This window comes from Anarrhichthys ocellatus, unplaced genomic scaffold (assembly GCF_004355925.1).
Source record: "Anarrhichthys ocellatus isolate YVR2014 unplaced genomic scaffold, GSC_Weel_1.0 scaffold42, whole genome shotgun sequence".
NCBI classification, from domain to species: domain Eukaryota; kingdom Metazoa; phylum Chordata; class Actinopteri; order Perciformes; family Anarhichadidae; genus Anarrhichthys; species Anarrhichthys ocellatus.
The window spans coordinates 1,487,221-1,504,599 of NW_022280072.1; the positions used below are offsets into that span (position 1 = coordinate 1,487,221).

General features: G+C 41.0%; 2 protein-coding genes across 3 annotated transcripts; both read right to left on the bottom strand.

Moving 5' to 3' along the window:
- Positions 1-9,353: 9,353 nt before the first annotated feature.
- On the bottom strand, positions 9,354-13,137 carry faslg (Fas ligand (TNF superfamily, member 6)). The gene is made up of 4 exons (XM_031868412.1): positions 11,553-13,137; positions 10,705-10,747; positions 10,535-10,594; positions 9,354-10,443 (listed from the first exon to the last, which is right to left on the bottom strand). Exons 1-4 carry the CDS (start codon positions 11,850-11,852, stop codon positions 10,025-10,027), a joined length of 822 nt encoding a protein of 273 aa, XP_031724272.1. The 5' UTR covers positions 11,853-13,137; the 3' UTR covers positions 9,354-10,024.
- Positions 13,138-13,558: 421 nt separating this feature from the next.
- On the bottom strand, positions 13,559-17,163 carry LOC116394986 (uncharacterized). 2 transcript variants are annotated; one of them, XR_004213492.1, is made up of 6 exons: positions 17,041-17,163; positions 16,320-16,360; positions 16,168-16,242; positions 15,887-16,076; positions 14,297-15,423; positions 13,559-13,582 (listed from the first exon to the last, which is right to left on the bottom strand). XR_004213492.1 is itself a non-coding variant. In XM_031868461.1 (5 exons), the coding sequence occupies exons 1-5, from the start codon at positions 17,105-17,107 to the stop codon at positions 14,915-14,917; spliced, it is 882 nt and encodes a 293-aa protein (XP_031724321.1). In that variant the 5' UTR covers positions 17,108-17,163; the 3' UTR covers positions 14,126-14,914. The 2 variants fall into 2 exon arrangements, 1 of the variants encoding a protein (XP_031724321.1); XM_031868461.1 differs by lacking the exon at positions 13,559-13,582 and having other exon boundaries at positions 14,126-15,423.
- Between the last annotated feature and the right edge of the window lie 216 nt (positions 17,164-17,379).

Below are 17,379 nucleotides of genomic sequence, written 5' to 3' on the forward strand. Positions count from 1 at the left end.
CACACTTTTCATTACTGGAGGTTACTGCCTGAACTTAAGGTCTTTGCAAACCAAATCTGTATTTTTCATATGTGCTTTTTCAACCAAGAGAAAACGTTCCTCCCAGAAACGTTGCAGACTGAGACCGATGCGTTTTAATATTCTTTGCAAAAAGACTACTGTCACTACTGTTTAATCTTTCGTACATCATTTGTTTTATCGATTAGTGCCTACTGTCCCTGATTCCAGGCTGTTCTGCAACCACCTGCCAAAATCTATCTTCAAATTCAACATCTCTGTATTCTTTACTTTGTTTATCGTAGAGTGGTTTGTGGTGGGAGACGAATAAACAAAGTGAATTCAGCTCATCAGATGCCATTTTGGATGATGATGTTTGCATTTATGGTGACTCTGAGGGGTCAATCAATTCTGACGGATGCAGAAAACTTGTTCCGAAAACAATAATGAAAGTTTGTGAGTGTAAACGTGATGTGGTTGTAAATGCTACTATTTTGGATGGAAAATACATACGTACTTGGTGGATAGGCTTGTCTTGCATATCATCCATAGTAGTAATGGATGTCTAAATCTTTTCTCGCTGGGCACATGTTCTGATTTATCAATGTAAAAATCTGTGTAATGCACAAAACCCATGGAGTTGGCCTGAGGTGATTCTTGCAGGTTAATAATTCAGCATCAGTTCAGGGAATGTGGGACATTTTATACATAGATGATATGGGGGGGGGACTTCCACAAGCTCTACCACCTCTGTCTATGAGAAAGTTCTCAGTTTCATTGAAATATAAAAGATTAAATCTACGAAAGCAGTCAAAGAAAGTACCTTAGTTTGGTTCAGTTTTAAGTCATTTTGTTTGTAGGTTTTACTGAACATGTCAACACACAGTTTAATGTAAAATCAGAATTTGGTTGATTGATTTACTATAAAAGGTACAAACAGCAGCAGTATGTGACGATGGGGAAGGAAGGGTTGCTTCCTGTCACATTAATTATATGGGTCAGAGAAACTGCTTTCAAAACCGTTTTTAAATCATGCTGCCGGGGACAAGTGGTGGCACCACAAATGCAGGTAACATGCTCTTTTATAAGCACAAAAATGTTCCTCAACGGCAAAACGTGTGTGTGTGTGTGTGTGTGTGTGTACTGTAGCTGTAAACATTCGGGATGATTGAACCATGAGCCTCGATACATCACATTAACATATCAAGCTTCAAGTCACTGACAGTCTTTATGATATATAAAAACATCCTTAATACGTATGTTTTAATTGTTTCACAGTCAAAAACTCAGTTCCTCTGTTTCATTAGTGGTTTGTTCAGATGAGATTGACAGTTCTGGTAAGACAACAACTCCAATTGTCATCACGTTTTTATTCAAGTGTTCAACTCAGAAAAGCAGAAATCTTTCATTTAAAATAACCACAACGGTTTAAAAAGTGTCAGAAAGTCGTGTTTCCATGTGAAACCACATTGCTCATATAAAAAAGCTGATCTCCCACCCTCCTCCTCCTTAGACACCTGTAATAAAACTTGCATCCTTAATGTTTAAAAAATGTATAGTGAATTGTTCTAACTTCCAATCCTGCCTCATTTCATAACAGTAGAGCCCGGGCCCAAAAAGATATAGACAGTGTAGGGTTTGCAGTTGCTCTACTGGGGGACATCCTTAAAAGTTTTTGAGACAACCAACTTGACTAAGGTTTTGCTTGTTCTACATAAATGATAAATAATATATATAAACTATTACAAATATTTCAATTAAAGGAAAAATCTAATTGTCTTTGGTATTTTCATAAATATATGAAATAATAATATCTGGGTAATATGTATGTAGCTATGTTGTCCAATGTCAAGTCTCTATTTCATCATGTGATAACAGTGTGTGTGTGTGTGTGTGTGTGTGTGTGCGCGCTTCATAGCTTGGGCCCGTCGTAACAACCTTACACCAAAGACACTCTATAAACAAGGCTGACACATTACCAGCTCTGAATGCAGAGTCTTCAAAACGCCCCGAATACCAATGGACGACGTCAACACGACTGAATCCACTTCTTATTCAGTCTATGTTGTAGATGGATGAAAGCAGATTGGGTTATATTTGCCTACTGTATTTATATTATCTTTTGCTAACATTAGACATGTAGACAGCTAACAGACATATTTAGCGTCATGAAGATTAGTCAACGACGGCTTTCACAAACGTTAGTTGCCAGATCTCGCGAGAGTGTGTTGCAGAGACAAAATAAAAGGTCCCAAACAAAGTAATTGTCTCTTGATGTGTGTCTGAAAAATGCCATTTTTATTGCCAGAATGTTCTTAATTAAGATATGTGGCTTTGGAAAAATGGGTCCAAAATTTACTTTGGTGACTCTGGAGCGAAAGAATCTGTCGTAATATTGATGTTCACTTCTCCTTTTATACTTAATAGACTCGGGACCTGAGTAGTGAAACTCAGGCGACACAGATTCAGTAAACTGACTCTAAGTGGGCTGTCTCCTTTCTGAACTGTCTCTGCCTGGTAATCCCAAGTGGTTAGAATGTGGTGAACCGATTAGACTCAGTAGCAGACACAGGACACACGACTCTTTACTGGAAGCTGGTGGTCTTACATGAGTATCAGTCCAAACAGCAAACAATACCTGGCAATGAGATGGCAAAAATCCAAAAAGCAGGACACAAAGCAAATATACAAAGATAAGTAAGACTAGGAATGCAGAACAGCAATGAACACACAGAGGATGAAAAGAGACAGAAGGAAGTAAATAAACAGGGTGGACTAATGGCACAATCAGGGGCAGGTGTGGATAAGCAAGGAGGCGGGAAACACACAAAGACAGGAAGTAAAACAAAATGTGATACATGTGGAGGTAACCTATGAAAGAAAACAGGAAAGGGACCCAACATTTATGGATATGATGGGATAAGGGAAAAAACAAACACATTAAACAGAAATTCCCAAACAAAACCTGTAGATAACTGATGACATAAAAAAAGACAAATAAACTAATAAAAACAACTAACAGTAACAGTAGGGCGAGAATATGCAACATTCAACCAAACTGCTGACACTCCGAGAGCCACATCAAAACCATCGCTACGGGTTTGTTGTCATTAATTTCACTGCAGATACGTAATTTACAAATCTAAAAGAATCGTTTGCATGTTCAGCATTAACTCAATATTGTGACTTAGCATCCTGTTATCATTGAGTAAAAAATATTGAGAACTTTTCTTATTATTTTGAAATACAAAGTCATTATTTTGAGATGCTAACTCATTGTTTTGAGATAGTAACTCATTATTCTGAGAAACAGGATTTTTTTTTCATCCCAGTGGCAGAAATGGGCTTCAATGGGCTTCCACTTAAAGTAAAGTAAGTTAAAAACTGCTCCGCTATTTGCAGAAATGATTGTATATATAATCGACCGATCTGCAGCCTACATTTCTGGTAAACTCATACTTTCCATTTCATTCACACAGGGAGGAGATGGGCACATTTCTTGGACAACCCACCCACACTTTTTGGTACTGTGCTCCCAAAACTGCAAGTGTGATGGCTGTGGGGAGCGGAGGGCCGTGTGGAACAGGTTTCTGCTGCGGGGCTGAGTCATTGTGAATCCGTTTATGCATCAGAGAAGACAGTGTCAGAGGGACACTGGAGCAGCAAGAGAGACCTACTTAGAAACATCTCACACCTTTCTATGGAAAATAAAAAAGAGTTGCGTGCATGTGGCAGCGGGTGAGATGAAACTGCAGAGAGGATACTAGGCAGAGATCGTAGTTGAGAAAGAGAGAGAGAGAAAGGGAGAAGGGAGGAAGAAATGCAGACAGAGACGGAAACAGAGGACAGGGGAATCCCCCATGTTCAGCTACAACCAGGCTTGTTGGTACCACCTCCACACGGGCCAATAGGCCTTTATATCACATCGTGAGTGGGCTTCTCTCAAAGCTGTTTGTCTACCGCTGGCTGTGTTTATCGTTGCCTTCCCTAAACAGCTTCAACATAGCACGGGGGACCCCCCTGCAGCTGCATTAAGCTTCATAGACTTGTTATTTGTGAGCAATTTGTAGAGATTTAGTGCATACTGTATAATTCCAGGAACCCTCCTGCTGACTAAAACGATAGATGCGTGGTGGACCCCCTGAGAGCTGTTATTGGTATGCTGTCAGATAGAAGGTGCATTCCCGCAACACTTGGATTCGGCCCCCATGCCTTTTATTCGGGAGAAAGTCATGTTCTCGGTATGAGTGTTATCTTGATAATAAATGACTTTAAAGGAATCACATTAGAGCACCTTACATTGAATAAACAACAGAGGTCCGAAGACCCCTGTGTGCAGCATTGGTAACTGCACAGAAGAGTATATGAAAAAATAAACGCAGATAATGCGATTAATTAAAAAATTAATATAACATCCTACACAAAATACCTCAAATGAGCAACATGGACGGCTTTCTGCATTTTGTGATGGCCTTATCATCTGCTGCAGGCTTCCATCTTGGATAATCAAAAGAAATGTAAAATTCCAGGTGACATCAAATCTTCTTAAATGTACTTACGCTTACCTGTTACTGAGTTTGTCCAATAATATACCAGCAACAACCCAAAGGCTAAAACTGCTTAAGGCTCCCTAAGCACTAGCTATCACCAACATGGCGAGGTTTTGCATATTATCACCACACATTTCTTGCTTTCCGTGTGTCATTTCACACCACTAGAATATTTGACGCAAACAGCAAGAGTTGATTTAAAAATAAAACTATAAAATAAACTTGTGTGGTTGCTGTTCATAAGAGTCATTCAGTAGCATGTTTGTCATTTTCAATCAAAAGTGGGAGCTGCTAGGTAGCAAGGTGACACTAAACACTGACCAACAGCTGGTGCTACAGGATAGCAATCAACAAGCAGGACAATGAAACTTATTTTACTCATATTTGAGGTTTTTCATCTTAATAATAACTTTGAATGGGACCTGAGTTTGAAATCAGCGTTAGCTTAACAACCTCCAAAGTTGGGGCACTTTCAACCCAAGGGGGCAGGAAAAGGTGAGAGGATGTAGTTTGCATAAATGATACTTTGGCGCCCTCTGGTGGCAGAAACATTAACTGAACGACACAAGTTTGAATTGACGCACAGTAAATACATGCAATTGTTTAGATGCACATGAAGTTGAACTCGTGTAGTTTCCAGCACAACTTAGGCTGAAGTTGCATTATTATCTGCCACGGTGTCTTTTGTGAAGGGTGCCAAAGTAAAGGAAATGTTTGGTTTGTATATTGGTTCTCCTCTCTTCAGCAGCACGTGCACTGTTGTTTAGGACAAGTGAAGTAGAAGACCAATCGAAGACGAAACCACGGACGCATTCTGCTGAAAGTCACCAGTTAACACGGTCAGTTAACACAAAATGCTTGCTGCTCTGTAACACGTGATCCTTTCCGATTGTTGTAGAACTTGGGTCCACTGTTAGAATATAGATCTTTACGACTGAACATGCAACAACCAGAGCCTTTGATGCCGTTTCAAGTTTGTTTAAAGTTTGTTAACTCATATGGATGCCCGGTGCAAAGCGCTACTTCTGTTGCCAACATGGCAATGCATATTTCTGATGACGTCGGCTGTAAAAGGGTCTCGAGTTCATGAAAAAGTATTTTCTAGGCCCACAAAGCCAGCAATCTAGATTTACATATACACACACACACACACACACACACACACACACACACATACACACACACACACACACACTACCTGTCCAGCAACCAGTGAGGCTACTCTACATTAAATGAAGCCTCATAACACTGCAGCTACCCACAGAGAAATGTATAGGCTAAGCTACAGCAACATGGAAAAAAGACAAAAAGACTGTATATAACAAGTGGAGGCAGTCATCGTGACGTCACACACTGGTTTGACTGCAATTTTTAAACCTTGAATTGGGCGTTTTGTCCGTCACCATCTTGGTTTTTGGTCATCGCCATGTTGTTTTTTTGCAACCAGAAGTGACAGGAGAGGATGAAGCTGAGACAACTGAACACTGAATACAACATTTTTAGGCGACCAAAATGTTACAATTAACTGTTATTAGCTAAAAACACATTTAGCGCCCGGCTGAGAGTGCTGACTACAGACTACAGAGGTTAATAATGACACTTTTAAAGAACTGACCTGAAACCTAACCTCATGGCTCCAAATGTCCCGATAAAATACAAAACAATGACTTCTTGGGTTTCGTAGTAAACACTGTTGATTTATGGTATGTGGTGAGTTTAACATTTATTTTGTCCTTGATAAAAGTAAAGTTAGGAGACAACACTGAAAAACAAGTTAAACAGCAGTAATCTCAGATGAATCATGTCGAGTTTGAAGACTAAAATAAGAGTAAATCTGTCCAATATTCATCATAGGGAACAAGAGGTGTGATGTAATATATATATATTTTTTTTTGTTATTGTAAAGAAGCAGGACATTGGTAGTTATGACAGAACGGTTGATATTTACAAAGTGTTTCGTCGCCTTGCAGTCACATGAAATGCAGTTCATGAAATATTTGCTAGATGGAGCTAAAGACAAGGTGAAGATGGTGCTCAGCATTCTCCTTGTCCTTGTCTCATGGGTTATCTGCAGGTTGTCAAGACATATGAGTGTGTGGACACTGGTTCATTACACCACATGTGGTTATTGAACAGTGGATTCTAAGACCATGCGCATTGATCTGCCTCCACTCTGCTGGTTTCAGCTCTGCAGGGATTTACTCCCAGTCAGCCATTAGAGAAGTCCAACATTGATGTTGACGGGTTCATACGTTCTGCGCTCCAGTTCATCTCAAAGGTGTTGGGTGGGGTTGAGGTCGGGGCTCTGCACAGGACATACCACACCAAACATGGAGATACAATCCTCTATGAACCTGGCTTATTGTAATACAGGGACATTGTCATGTCGCCACAAAGCTGGAAGCACACCGTTGTCTAAAATATTTGGTTTTCCCTTAAAGGTCCTACAAACGTGTTTTCTCGGCCACCTTCTTATACGAGCGATTGGATCCTACACAAACACTGTTTTCTGCCAAAGTGTTGCTATGTATTATCTGTATTTCTTCTTTTTTTAATCTCTAATCTATTCTTGCTGGTTTCAAGCGGTGGTAGCAGAGTTGGAAAAAGGAGACGTCTTTGATGCACAAATTTGGATTTGAGTCAGAATCTGATGACAGTTGGTGGGTTGTTTGGTCACTGTCGATCAAATCTGGTGAAACCAGACCCACACAGTCCTGATAAAGCACAACAACAGGCGTTTTTGAATGTTAAACTTTTAATAATTAATACATAAAGATGTTTTTTTCTCCATGTTTAATTTTGTAGAGAAATAGTTCAGATTTGAAGCCCAGATTTCAGGGGCTTTTAACTGAAACTACAAAAACAGCCCCAGAGTGCACTGAAGTATCTAGATAGGGGTACTTTTTTACACTATCACTATCGTGGTAGTTTTGGTTGTTGTAATTGTTTCTCCTCTCAACAAAATCTACAGTCCTCATTCTGTGCAAAAATGGTTTAAGAATTAGAGAAATCAATTGGGTATCTTAGAAAGTTACATTTTATTTTACAAATACAAACAATTAGAAGATCCTTCTATGTTCCATCACATTGTTTGAACACAGAAAAAGGACCGTGTTTCTATGTCCACAATCTCTGACATTTAGTTGACATTAGAATGCATAGTAAAATGTGCAAGTCAGTATTGTTTTAAAACAGTAAATATATAAACCTACCGCTTAAATCAGTGTTTCAAATCCATATTTATGCTCATAATAAAAATTAGTGTTTCTAACATGAACCATGACTCAGAGTTATTCAAAGAGGCAACTTTCATCATTAACTTAATGTCACAAGAGCGTGAGAGTGATGAGCAAACGTATACATTTCCTGTTCCGATGGTTTATGTGATGGCTTTCTAAGATAACATATCTTCCATTTGGGGGATTAGAAAGCTTCATGAGTTATATCTTAAATGAAGATCTTTGATTGGTTTTCAACTTCAGCAGTAAACAGCCGAGCAACATTTGCCCTGGCTGTCAAATACAACGATCTTTCTGAGTGAACTTATTGATGAAATGGCTGTTTTTGTAGTGTGAAAGGGCAACTCTTTATAAAACACTTCAATTTTAAATGGATAGACCTTCTAAAAATGTTCAGTTTGTGCAAACGGGGTCTTTAAAAAATGTGATTTACTGTGCAAAGCTCAGGAAACACATTACTGATTAAAGATGGAGGGATGAAAAGAAAAAAAGAAGTAACACTAAAATGATAAATGGAAATTTAATGAGTTTATTATTATACCTTACTGCAGAAGCCTTAAACTACAAAAGCCCTTAACTATGGAATACCTTACTGCAGAAGCCTTAAACTACAAAAGCCCTTAACTATGGAATACCTTACTGCAGAAGCCCTAAACTACGAAAGCCCTTAACTATGGAATACCTTACTGCAGAAGCGTTAAACTACAGCAGCTGAAACTGACATGATTCAAACATTTGTTATCTTGAGATCACAAGTTAATCATGTCATTAACTCTAGACACTAAAGCTTGTTTTCTCAAGTCAATGACATAATTAACATGTGATCTCCAGGTAACGGTATAATGTTTGAATCATGACTGTTTAGGGCTTCCGTAGAGAAGCAGATACGTGATACACAACTCCCTTTTAAGTCTACAGAGGTTGAAGATTTTCATGTCAAAAAAGAGATTTTTTGGCTTATTTTTGTGATTATTGGAACAAGATGCAACCACAGAAGTCTGTTGATTCCAGAGTAAGTAAACCTGCGTCTTGATTTGGGTCTTAGCGAAACCTTTCACACCATTGATTTGTTTTGTGAAATGTTGCTTATTTTTTGCTCATTTGCTTCCTGAAGTGTTCCGAAACATGAAATGAAGGGAGATGATCCTCTAGCTCAACTACACTATATCCCTCATGAATCAACTTGTTGCACTAAGTACAAGTATACAAAAAAAAAAATTTGATTCTGTTGCTCAGAAGATTATTTGAGTAGTTTGTGGTTTAGCCCAAAATTACAGAAAAACGTTAATTCGTTCACCTTAAAACATAATTATTCAGTTCTTATTACGATGCACGCCAGGTCTGGAGAAAGAAACTAACATATTTGAGTTAAGACGTGAGCCAAAAAAATCGACTTGCACAGAAGCGAGACCCTTGTGATATTCACACAGGAAGGAAACAGACGTCAAACCTGCCACTGTTTGGTCCCCTCATCTGTGCCCGAGCCTGCACATCTTCACATAACATGAATGTTTGTGGTGTACTGAAACAGAACATCGCTATGAGGGTGTCAAAATACAACGATGCAAGTGCACTGCATCGTGCTCTGTAAGCTTAATTCTAAAAAGTATTCTTGTTCCTCACATTTCTGCTCCTTTGGAGAGTGTAACTGCATTTGTCAGAGTACAAAGCTGCCTGTTTCTAGACTTCTGCTGTACCTCAATGGAATATATGGAAATTATCAGGAGAAACACCACATTTTGAGTTGGTGTACTTATCTAAATACTTTCCAGTGGTCATGAACAAAACTCGTGTGGGTGTTCATTACATACTCAGACATAAAACACTGTTAATGAAAATCAACTTAAATTATATCTTTATTCATTTCCAACCATTATATCACACATTTAGACATCAGATCCCAGATCCACCCTAAAATAAATATATGTTTTTAAATGGTAACACTAAATCAGCTTGTTAGTGTTTACTGACTTTATCTACATTTATTTAAAAAAAAAAAAGGCACAATATTTCGTTACACATGTGTCTGGAGCTTGCTTCACAAATTTCACAACCAATTTTAAAGCTGGCATTAATGAGACTGTGCAACGTTTTCCCTGGGTTTTGACTTTGCAGACCGTTTCATATCAAGCTATTCAGTGCAGGTATTACACGTGATAGCAATGATACAAGGAATCAAAGAGATGAGTAAGATTCAGAGACACGAGTATCATTACTACACTAAAACACACAAAGCCCTCAGATCTTGTAGAGACCAAAGAAGTTGGCGTAATGAGAGTGACTAAGATATAAGGGGTGCGATACATTCACAAAAACTCTGTCGGGCGCCTGCAGCTGCAGGGCAGAGGCGAGGTAACTCTCTGTGGTCCAGGCGTGCCCCTGCTGCTGAGAGCAGAAACCCGCTTTGTGGGCCTCCATCAGGTTCAAAGGCGAGGAGCGCCCCGTTCTCCTCACGAACACAGAGTGAACGAACGAGGACGAGGGCGAGCAGTCCTTGAAGATCAACTCCACGCGCGAGTAGACGTGGTAGAGTCCGCTCTCGTTCAGTTGCAGGCCGCCGTCTTCAAACCTGTACGCCACCGATCCCGAGGTGAAGGCCCGACCCACCCGCGGCTCCCATCGTAAAGTCTGAGGGAATTTTTCTATTTCAATGCGCCCTGCAGGAGAGGAGGAAAGATGTCACCCCTTACATTCATATGCAGGATGGACTATTAAAGAGTAGATGTTACATTGTTATTATCATGTTACCCATCACATGTGCTGCAGGTCTGTCTTTTTTCTCTTCTCTGTTCGTCTCGGGTTCGTGAGCTGAAACAACCAGATAAGAGTCACATCTCCTCTCTCCCTTCACTTCATTGGGAACATTTGCACTTTGTTGGGAATAATTCCAGCATGGTGAGAAAGGTGTTTATATTTACCAATTTGCTTCTGAGGCGTATCAAACTCAGTCACGGGTTTAACCTTTAGCGAGACAGAAGGAGAAACAGAGAAGTCTGATTACCACATCACACAGACATTTGCTTTCTTCTAGAAGCACTCAGAGAACATCAGAGAGGAAATCCTGTCTCACTGGGCAGTGACCACAGATGGAACGATTAAGTCCCTGGTTAGCATTTCTAAATGTCAGAGCACAAGTGGGGTAAATTAACTCTTCAAATGATGGCAAAGTAATTATCAAACTTTCCAGCTTGGTTTTCCACTCTCCCACCTTACACCTCTCGATCACCTCCTCTCTTTGCAAAGGTGAGAGAAGTCGCACCTTTTTTTTTTTTACTTATTTGCATCCATTAAAACTGCAAGAAGAGATGGTCTACACAAAGTAATGCCATTAATATTGACATTATTTCATCACAATCACTACTTAATTATTACTTCATTGCTTATTTTGAGAAAAAGTAGAGTGGCAACTAACGATTATTGATTAATCTTTTGATTATTTTCTCAATTAACTTCGTAGTAAAACCTTGTTTTGTCCACAACTCAAAGTAATTCAGTAAAGAAACCAGAAAATATTCCCATTTAAGAAGCTAGAATCAGATCAGTTTTACTCAAAACCGATTATCAAAAAAGTTGGCGATTAATTAAATAGTTGACAACTAATTGATTAATTTTTCCAGCTCCTGCGGAGTCATCACTTCTCTAACTCTTGACCTTCTCATCTACACACTGCGGTCACGAACCTCCAAACTATCTACCTGCACACACTTCTGCAGTTATCATTAGCTTCTTTCACTTCCATATCCACAGCATCCTGTTGCTCCCTTACCGTTTTCATCTCTCTCAGCTCTGCCTTCATGTTGTTAATCTGGTAGGCTTCGAACCCGAGGGCCACAAACACAAGCAGGAACAGCATCAGCACGATTAGGGCCAGACCGGGGCTGACTCCCATGCAGCCCCGACTCTTCCCCCGGCTCCTCGCCCTCTCCTGGGCCGGCGGGAAGGACCAGCAGGGCACGAGGTTCGGCTGCTGTCCAGAGTGCTGCGGTCCGCCGCTTCCGTCCACAAGGAACACCTGCGGGAACGGATAGCTCTGGGTGCTCTGGGGGCTCTGGTGGTCATAGCTCATGGTGCAGGTCCTGCTGTGAGACAAACTTGTGTATGCATCTGTTGCCTCTGCACGAAGGAGGTGTGTACTTTAATCTGTCTTCACTTCAGCTGTCAAGCCACTCACCACCCACAAACCCCTCCCACAGGAGGACAAGTGCACATTAACTTACACAAACCAAGAACCCTTCCACTCATCCCCCTCCACCTGAATGCATAGTATGAAGAAGTAGTTGCTGCATGATATTACCATAAAACTACAGAACTTTATCGAGCTTTATCACACAGTTTGGGTCTTTCATGCGCTTCCTATAGTTCAACCTTTGCAACGTGAGTGAAGACAAACTGCAGCTCAGTCTGAAGGGAGGAAGCTAGAGGTTTCAGCTGACCCCCACCTCACTAACCACCATCAAGTCATCATCAGAAAAGAGACCTTTTCACATATTCCACGAAAGGAAAGAAAAAAAAAAAAAACACGACCACATTCACCTACCCAACATCTTCTATGCATTGCAACAGGTAACATACTTTGTAATGTTGCTGGGGATTTATTTTCCTCTCAGGTTTGTCACATCTGAACCATGCTCTGAATCTCAACATGTATCTTTATTCAACCTGTTTTAAAATAAAAAGCATTATTACTATTATCACGCTGTCAGTCTTTATGAGGATTAGCGCGTTAGTAAACAGTGATACAACAGTTTCAGCAGCACACTGCGTACTCTTGGTGGGAAGATGCTGCTGCCACATGAAAAGGACATATATCTCAGCATTGGCTTTCTTGTTTTTGAAAAGCTGGCAGCGAGAGACAGCGATACTTTGCGGAGGTGAGAATTAACCCCAACCAATACCTCACTGATGAGCTTACAGGAAAGCTGAGCATGTACTCGCACTCAGTGAGGGGTTAATACCGCTGCGGTCTCTCTGCCACCTTAGGGTTCGTTTCGTAGGATACAGAGCAGTTACTTCATTGTGGTTGCAACGGTTTCCATCAGACATCATTTCTGTTAATTCTAGAAAAATCTGCTTACATATATTTATTAGCACCATCAAGTGGGCTCTGGGTTTTAATAAAGGGAAGAGCAGCGAAGGTTGCTGCAGCAGTGATGTCTCTCACAGGGCTACACTTTGACAAACCGCTCCGTCAAAGTCAATCTTGTATATTGTGTATAAGTCAGTGGCGGGCCGTGTGTTTTATACCTTCAGTGCTGTCCTGCTACAGTTCAACCACCTCCTGATAACCTCATTATGACGCCAGCATGACGGGATGCTGCGTCATTAATGGACAATGCATAGAGTCAAAATATATGTAATTAACACAATGACAAGAACAAACTCACAAGAACCAGTCACATATATTTATATGACAACACAGCAGGTAGAATAACACGATTCAACAGGCCTCTGCACATTCCAGCAAAACTGTGGCGCTAAAACACGCATTCCGCCAAACACTCAAGGGCACCATTCAAATATTATTCACATCAGAGGAACAATATTAACCATATCATAAAAACGACACGATAGAAACATTAACACAGCAGTAACGCTATACTGCAGATGTAAAAACAGAAGCAGTTCACTCACCAAAGCTGCTGTTCACTATTTAAAGACAAAAGTCCATCCTCCTTTCTTTGTGAACAAAGAGTTCAATGACGCGGTTCAGAACATCGGTGCGGTTCAGTTCCAGTAAGAAGTCCTTCTCGATTCATGGACGACAGTGAAGACAGTCGAGCCTCCCCAGTTGTATTTCTGGAATAGATTTTAATGCGTTTGAGAGCTGAAAATGTCGGCTTGACAGAGGCAGCAGATATTGGGATTATCACCGCCCAACATGCCAAAACGCTAAAAATGTAACGTCACGTAACAACTTCTTACATATCTTTAAACTTTAACTCTTACTACTACAAAGCTCTGCTAGCTAGCTTCACAAAAGTCACACTAGCCCACTGACCAATCACACTGCACGTTAATGCTGACGTACTTGTAGGCCAGCTAGAAGGCTCTGACATGTCACAGAACACACCCAACATGTCAAACTAAAGATCTGATTGGTTGAAGAATATGACAATCAACAATATCGTCCCCATTTATTTAAACTGCACAGGGTCTCCTGCAGGACCCGGGCAGATGTTTTTACATCATCAGGGCGAAATCTGATAGAAAAAAAGCACTACTTAAAACAAGCAGCGCAACTGAGGAAGACAGTAGCTGTGCAATGAGATAATAAGCTAATGGGAAAAAATATTTAGAATACATGTAGTGTATTTATGACAAATAATTAAATTGGAAAATAGCTATAACTGTGTGATTCTGTCTAGGCCAGCAGAGAAGGCTTAGCTGGCCCACCACTTGTGTGTTTTTTGCCACCTGCAAGAGAAGCTCTCAGACCTCTGCTCTGTCCACTGTTGCAAAAAGTTTCATTTTCTCTCTCAAGCGCCCCTGCAGAGACGAAGGGAAACCCACCTTGCAGTGAGTGTGCACACAGAGCTCCAACTGAAAGGGTAACCACGTCAAACTCAACCATAAACTGCACAGTGTCTGCAGTCTACAAGATGATGAGGCTGTTTCCCAGAAGTGTCATGCGGTCCTCGCAGTAGCAGCGGCGGCAGCACAGGGTGGGTTAAGTGGGAGGGTGGCGTTGTGGGGTCTAACCAGGTCATGTTCAGTGCTGCTGTTCCAGTTCATGCAGCCAGACGAGAGTAAAATGAATAACTGAATCAGCAAGTATCTCTACTCAATTACCGTCTGTTTCTCATGGAGTCTCCCTCCTCTGTGTTGCATAATGGAGATCGATGTGGTCGCGATGACTGATTGCACAAACGGAGTAGTGCCTGAAAATTACAATGAACCCGTCAACCTGAAATGAACGACATTACTCATGTCTTTTCTTGCACACATACACTTTTCCTTTATGCAGGTCTTGTTAGCGGGGCTTCAATATTCAGCTGTTCTGTATTCCAGATATTGTGATCCACATGTCTAATAGTCTAATATGACACCACTGAGGATGCCTTTGAATGAATACAGAGCATCAAAGTGTTAAAAACGGGAATCATTCAATTTATTGATGAAAGAAAAACATCACGTGTCCTCATCGGAGGAAGAGTAACAGTCTAGTCCCAGGACATGACCTGTCCTCTCCTCCGTTGTCCCAGTGTTGGACGACTTCCCAGGTTTCCTTTCTGCAGCTTCACAGCCTGACTTACGGTCTTTGACGTTCCGTGCGTCTCTGCTCTGGGTTGAAAGCGTCTGCCTCACTGAGGCGTTACTCAGGTTTGGCAGGCCGGACTGCAGCACCCGGGCTAGGCTCTGTGTTTGAGAGGAGTCTCGCTGAAGTGGCGGCCCTCTGAACGCGGCAGTGGCCACCGCCAGCCTCGTGTGGTCAAAGGAGAGGGGCTGGTCCTGGTCTGAGGTTTCTGAGTTTGGGTTGGTGGGGACAAGGGTTTGAAACCTGCTCTGCGAATGGCTGAGAGGGGACTTTCTCTCAGGGGCTGAGGGTTTGTGACATCCTGTCCAACTGCTGGCCGAGTCACTCTCACCTCCACTCTGACCGCTACCATCATGTGAGTCACAGGGCCGAGGGTGTTTCACTGTGAATGAGAGTGAAGATACATAGAGGGATGAAGGGTTAGCTACTTCTGGCTTCAATAAACCGTTCACCCAAAATTAAATTCAGTCAGAAACAAAAGGATATTAGACCAGTAACAGCAAAAACAGTGTTCTCAAGTCTAACAATCACACATTGGTCCAGAGTACTACAGTTTACTTTCTCCCGAGGCTCTACCTGTCCTACAGTCACCTGACAAAAGTGTTCACTGCATTCATGTGTGTCTTAGAAACTCTAAACATGAAATATTTGTTCAGACATCTTGTTGTATAAACATTTTAGAGAGAAACTCCTCAGGACGTAGATCTGTTCTGTCGTGATAAACATTCTTGAATGAACTATTCTTTAAAAAGAGTGAAAACATGATGATGATTAAAACTATATCTAATAAGAGCACAAACTGTTACTGTACGTGAGAGATTATTCACGAGCTTTAACACACTGACCGATACTTGGAGAGCCCTGTGTGTCTGCTCTCCTCTTGCAGTATGCTCGAGGAGTCCAGGGCTTATGTTTGCAGGCGGGGTCCAGAACTCGTAGTTTGGTGATGAATCTTTTGTACTCTCTTTCCAAGGCCTCGATGTGCTGCTGGAACTCGGCTATCTTCCTCTCCGGGTAATGAGACAGCTGCGACTGCTGAGAGGGAAACGACAAAAACAGACATTTAACTTCAGACAGAAACCTTCTCCATGGAATCCATCTCACACATAACCAACAATACACTCACCTGCAGATAATACTCTATTTCATTCTTGATGCTGGGGATCCACTTTTTCACAGAGGCGACTGAATTAAGAGTAGACTGCAAAAGAAAAGGGATGGCTGCAACAAACTAGTGAAATAGTAGAAGTGAGTTGAGGTGAAGTGCGTCTTCATTACCAGCTTGGGTCTCCGCTCATGTACATCCTTGAGGCGTCCCTCTGTAAATTACATTTTAAGAGAAAACATTAGTTTTGGTTTCGTGAGAAGCTCAGTATTTACTCTGAGCAACATGGTGAATAATAAAAAACAAACAAAAACACGGTGGCTGGCCTAGAACAAAAATCCAATAAATGGTTGTAACTCACCGAGGAAAAGGTGCATATGTACCAAACCTCACACAAAGAGCCACAACACCTAAACATCTTTTCACAATTAAATACAAACAACAATCCCCCTTGTTGACTACAGAGTTATTCAACAGTATCTCACTGGTGGGGCTCTTTTAAATGTCACATATGGTATACACAAACACAGGAAATGAATGCATAATGGTGACTTTACACTGCATCAGAAAGAAAGGGCAGGTTCCCCTGAATCATATGATGTATGACACCTAATACTGACAGAAAGAATAAGCTCAGAATGGGCATAAATATAAAACAATATGACGGCATGGTTAAGAGATAAATCAGTCCTATAAAGAAGGGATAAGTGCCTTTTAATATTACGTACATAAAGCACATTAGTTTTCTTCTTTCCTTCATTGAAACCAGTTAATCTAACGACTGTGAGTTAGCATCGCTGGGACGTTAGCTAACAGTTTAAGCTAGCTGTAGGTGTTTTTATCGGTCAAATATTAATAAAATGAAAGTATTTGTTACTGCGGGCAGCTGCGCACCTTCCCTCTCTTTCTGCAGCCACAGTCTGTTCAGCTTCCCTTGTTGTTTCTCCTCGTTTCGTGCCATTTCAAACTTTACTCCAGGAGAGTCTGCAAGACTGCGGCGGCTCACGCAACAACAGAGACACGTGACGCATAGTGGCCGTCACGTGACATAGAGCAAGCGCAACTCCCGACGTCATTGCACGTGGAGCTGTAAACCCAAACCACAATATGACAAAATATATATTTTTAAGGTTCAACACAAAACAAAATTCTCAATTCTATTTCGTAATTAATCTCATTATAATATTGGCCAGGTTATACATTACGTTTGCTAAATCTAATACATACATATAT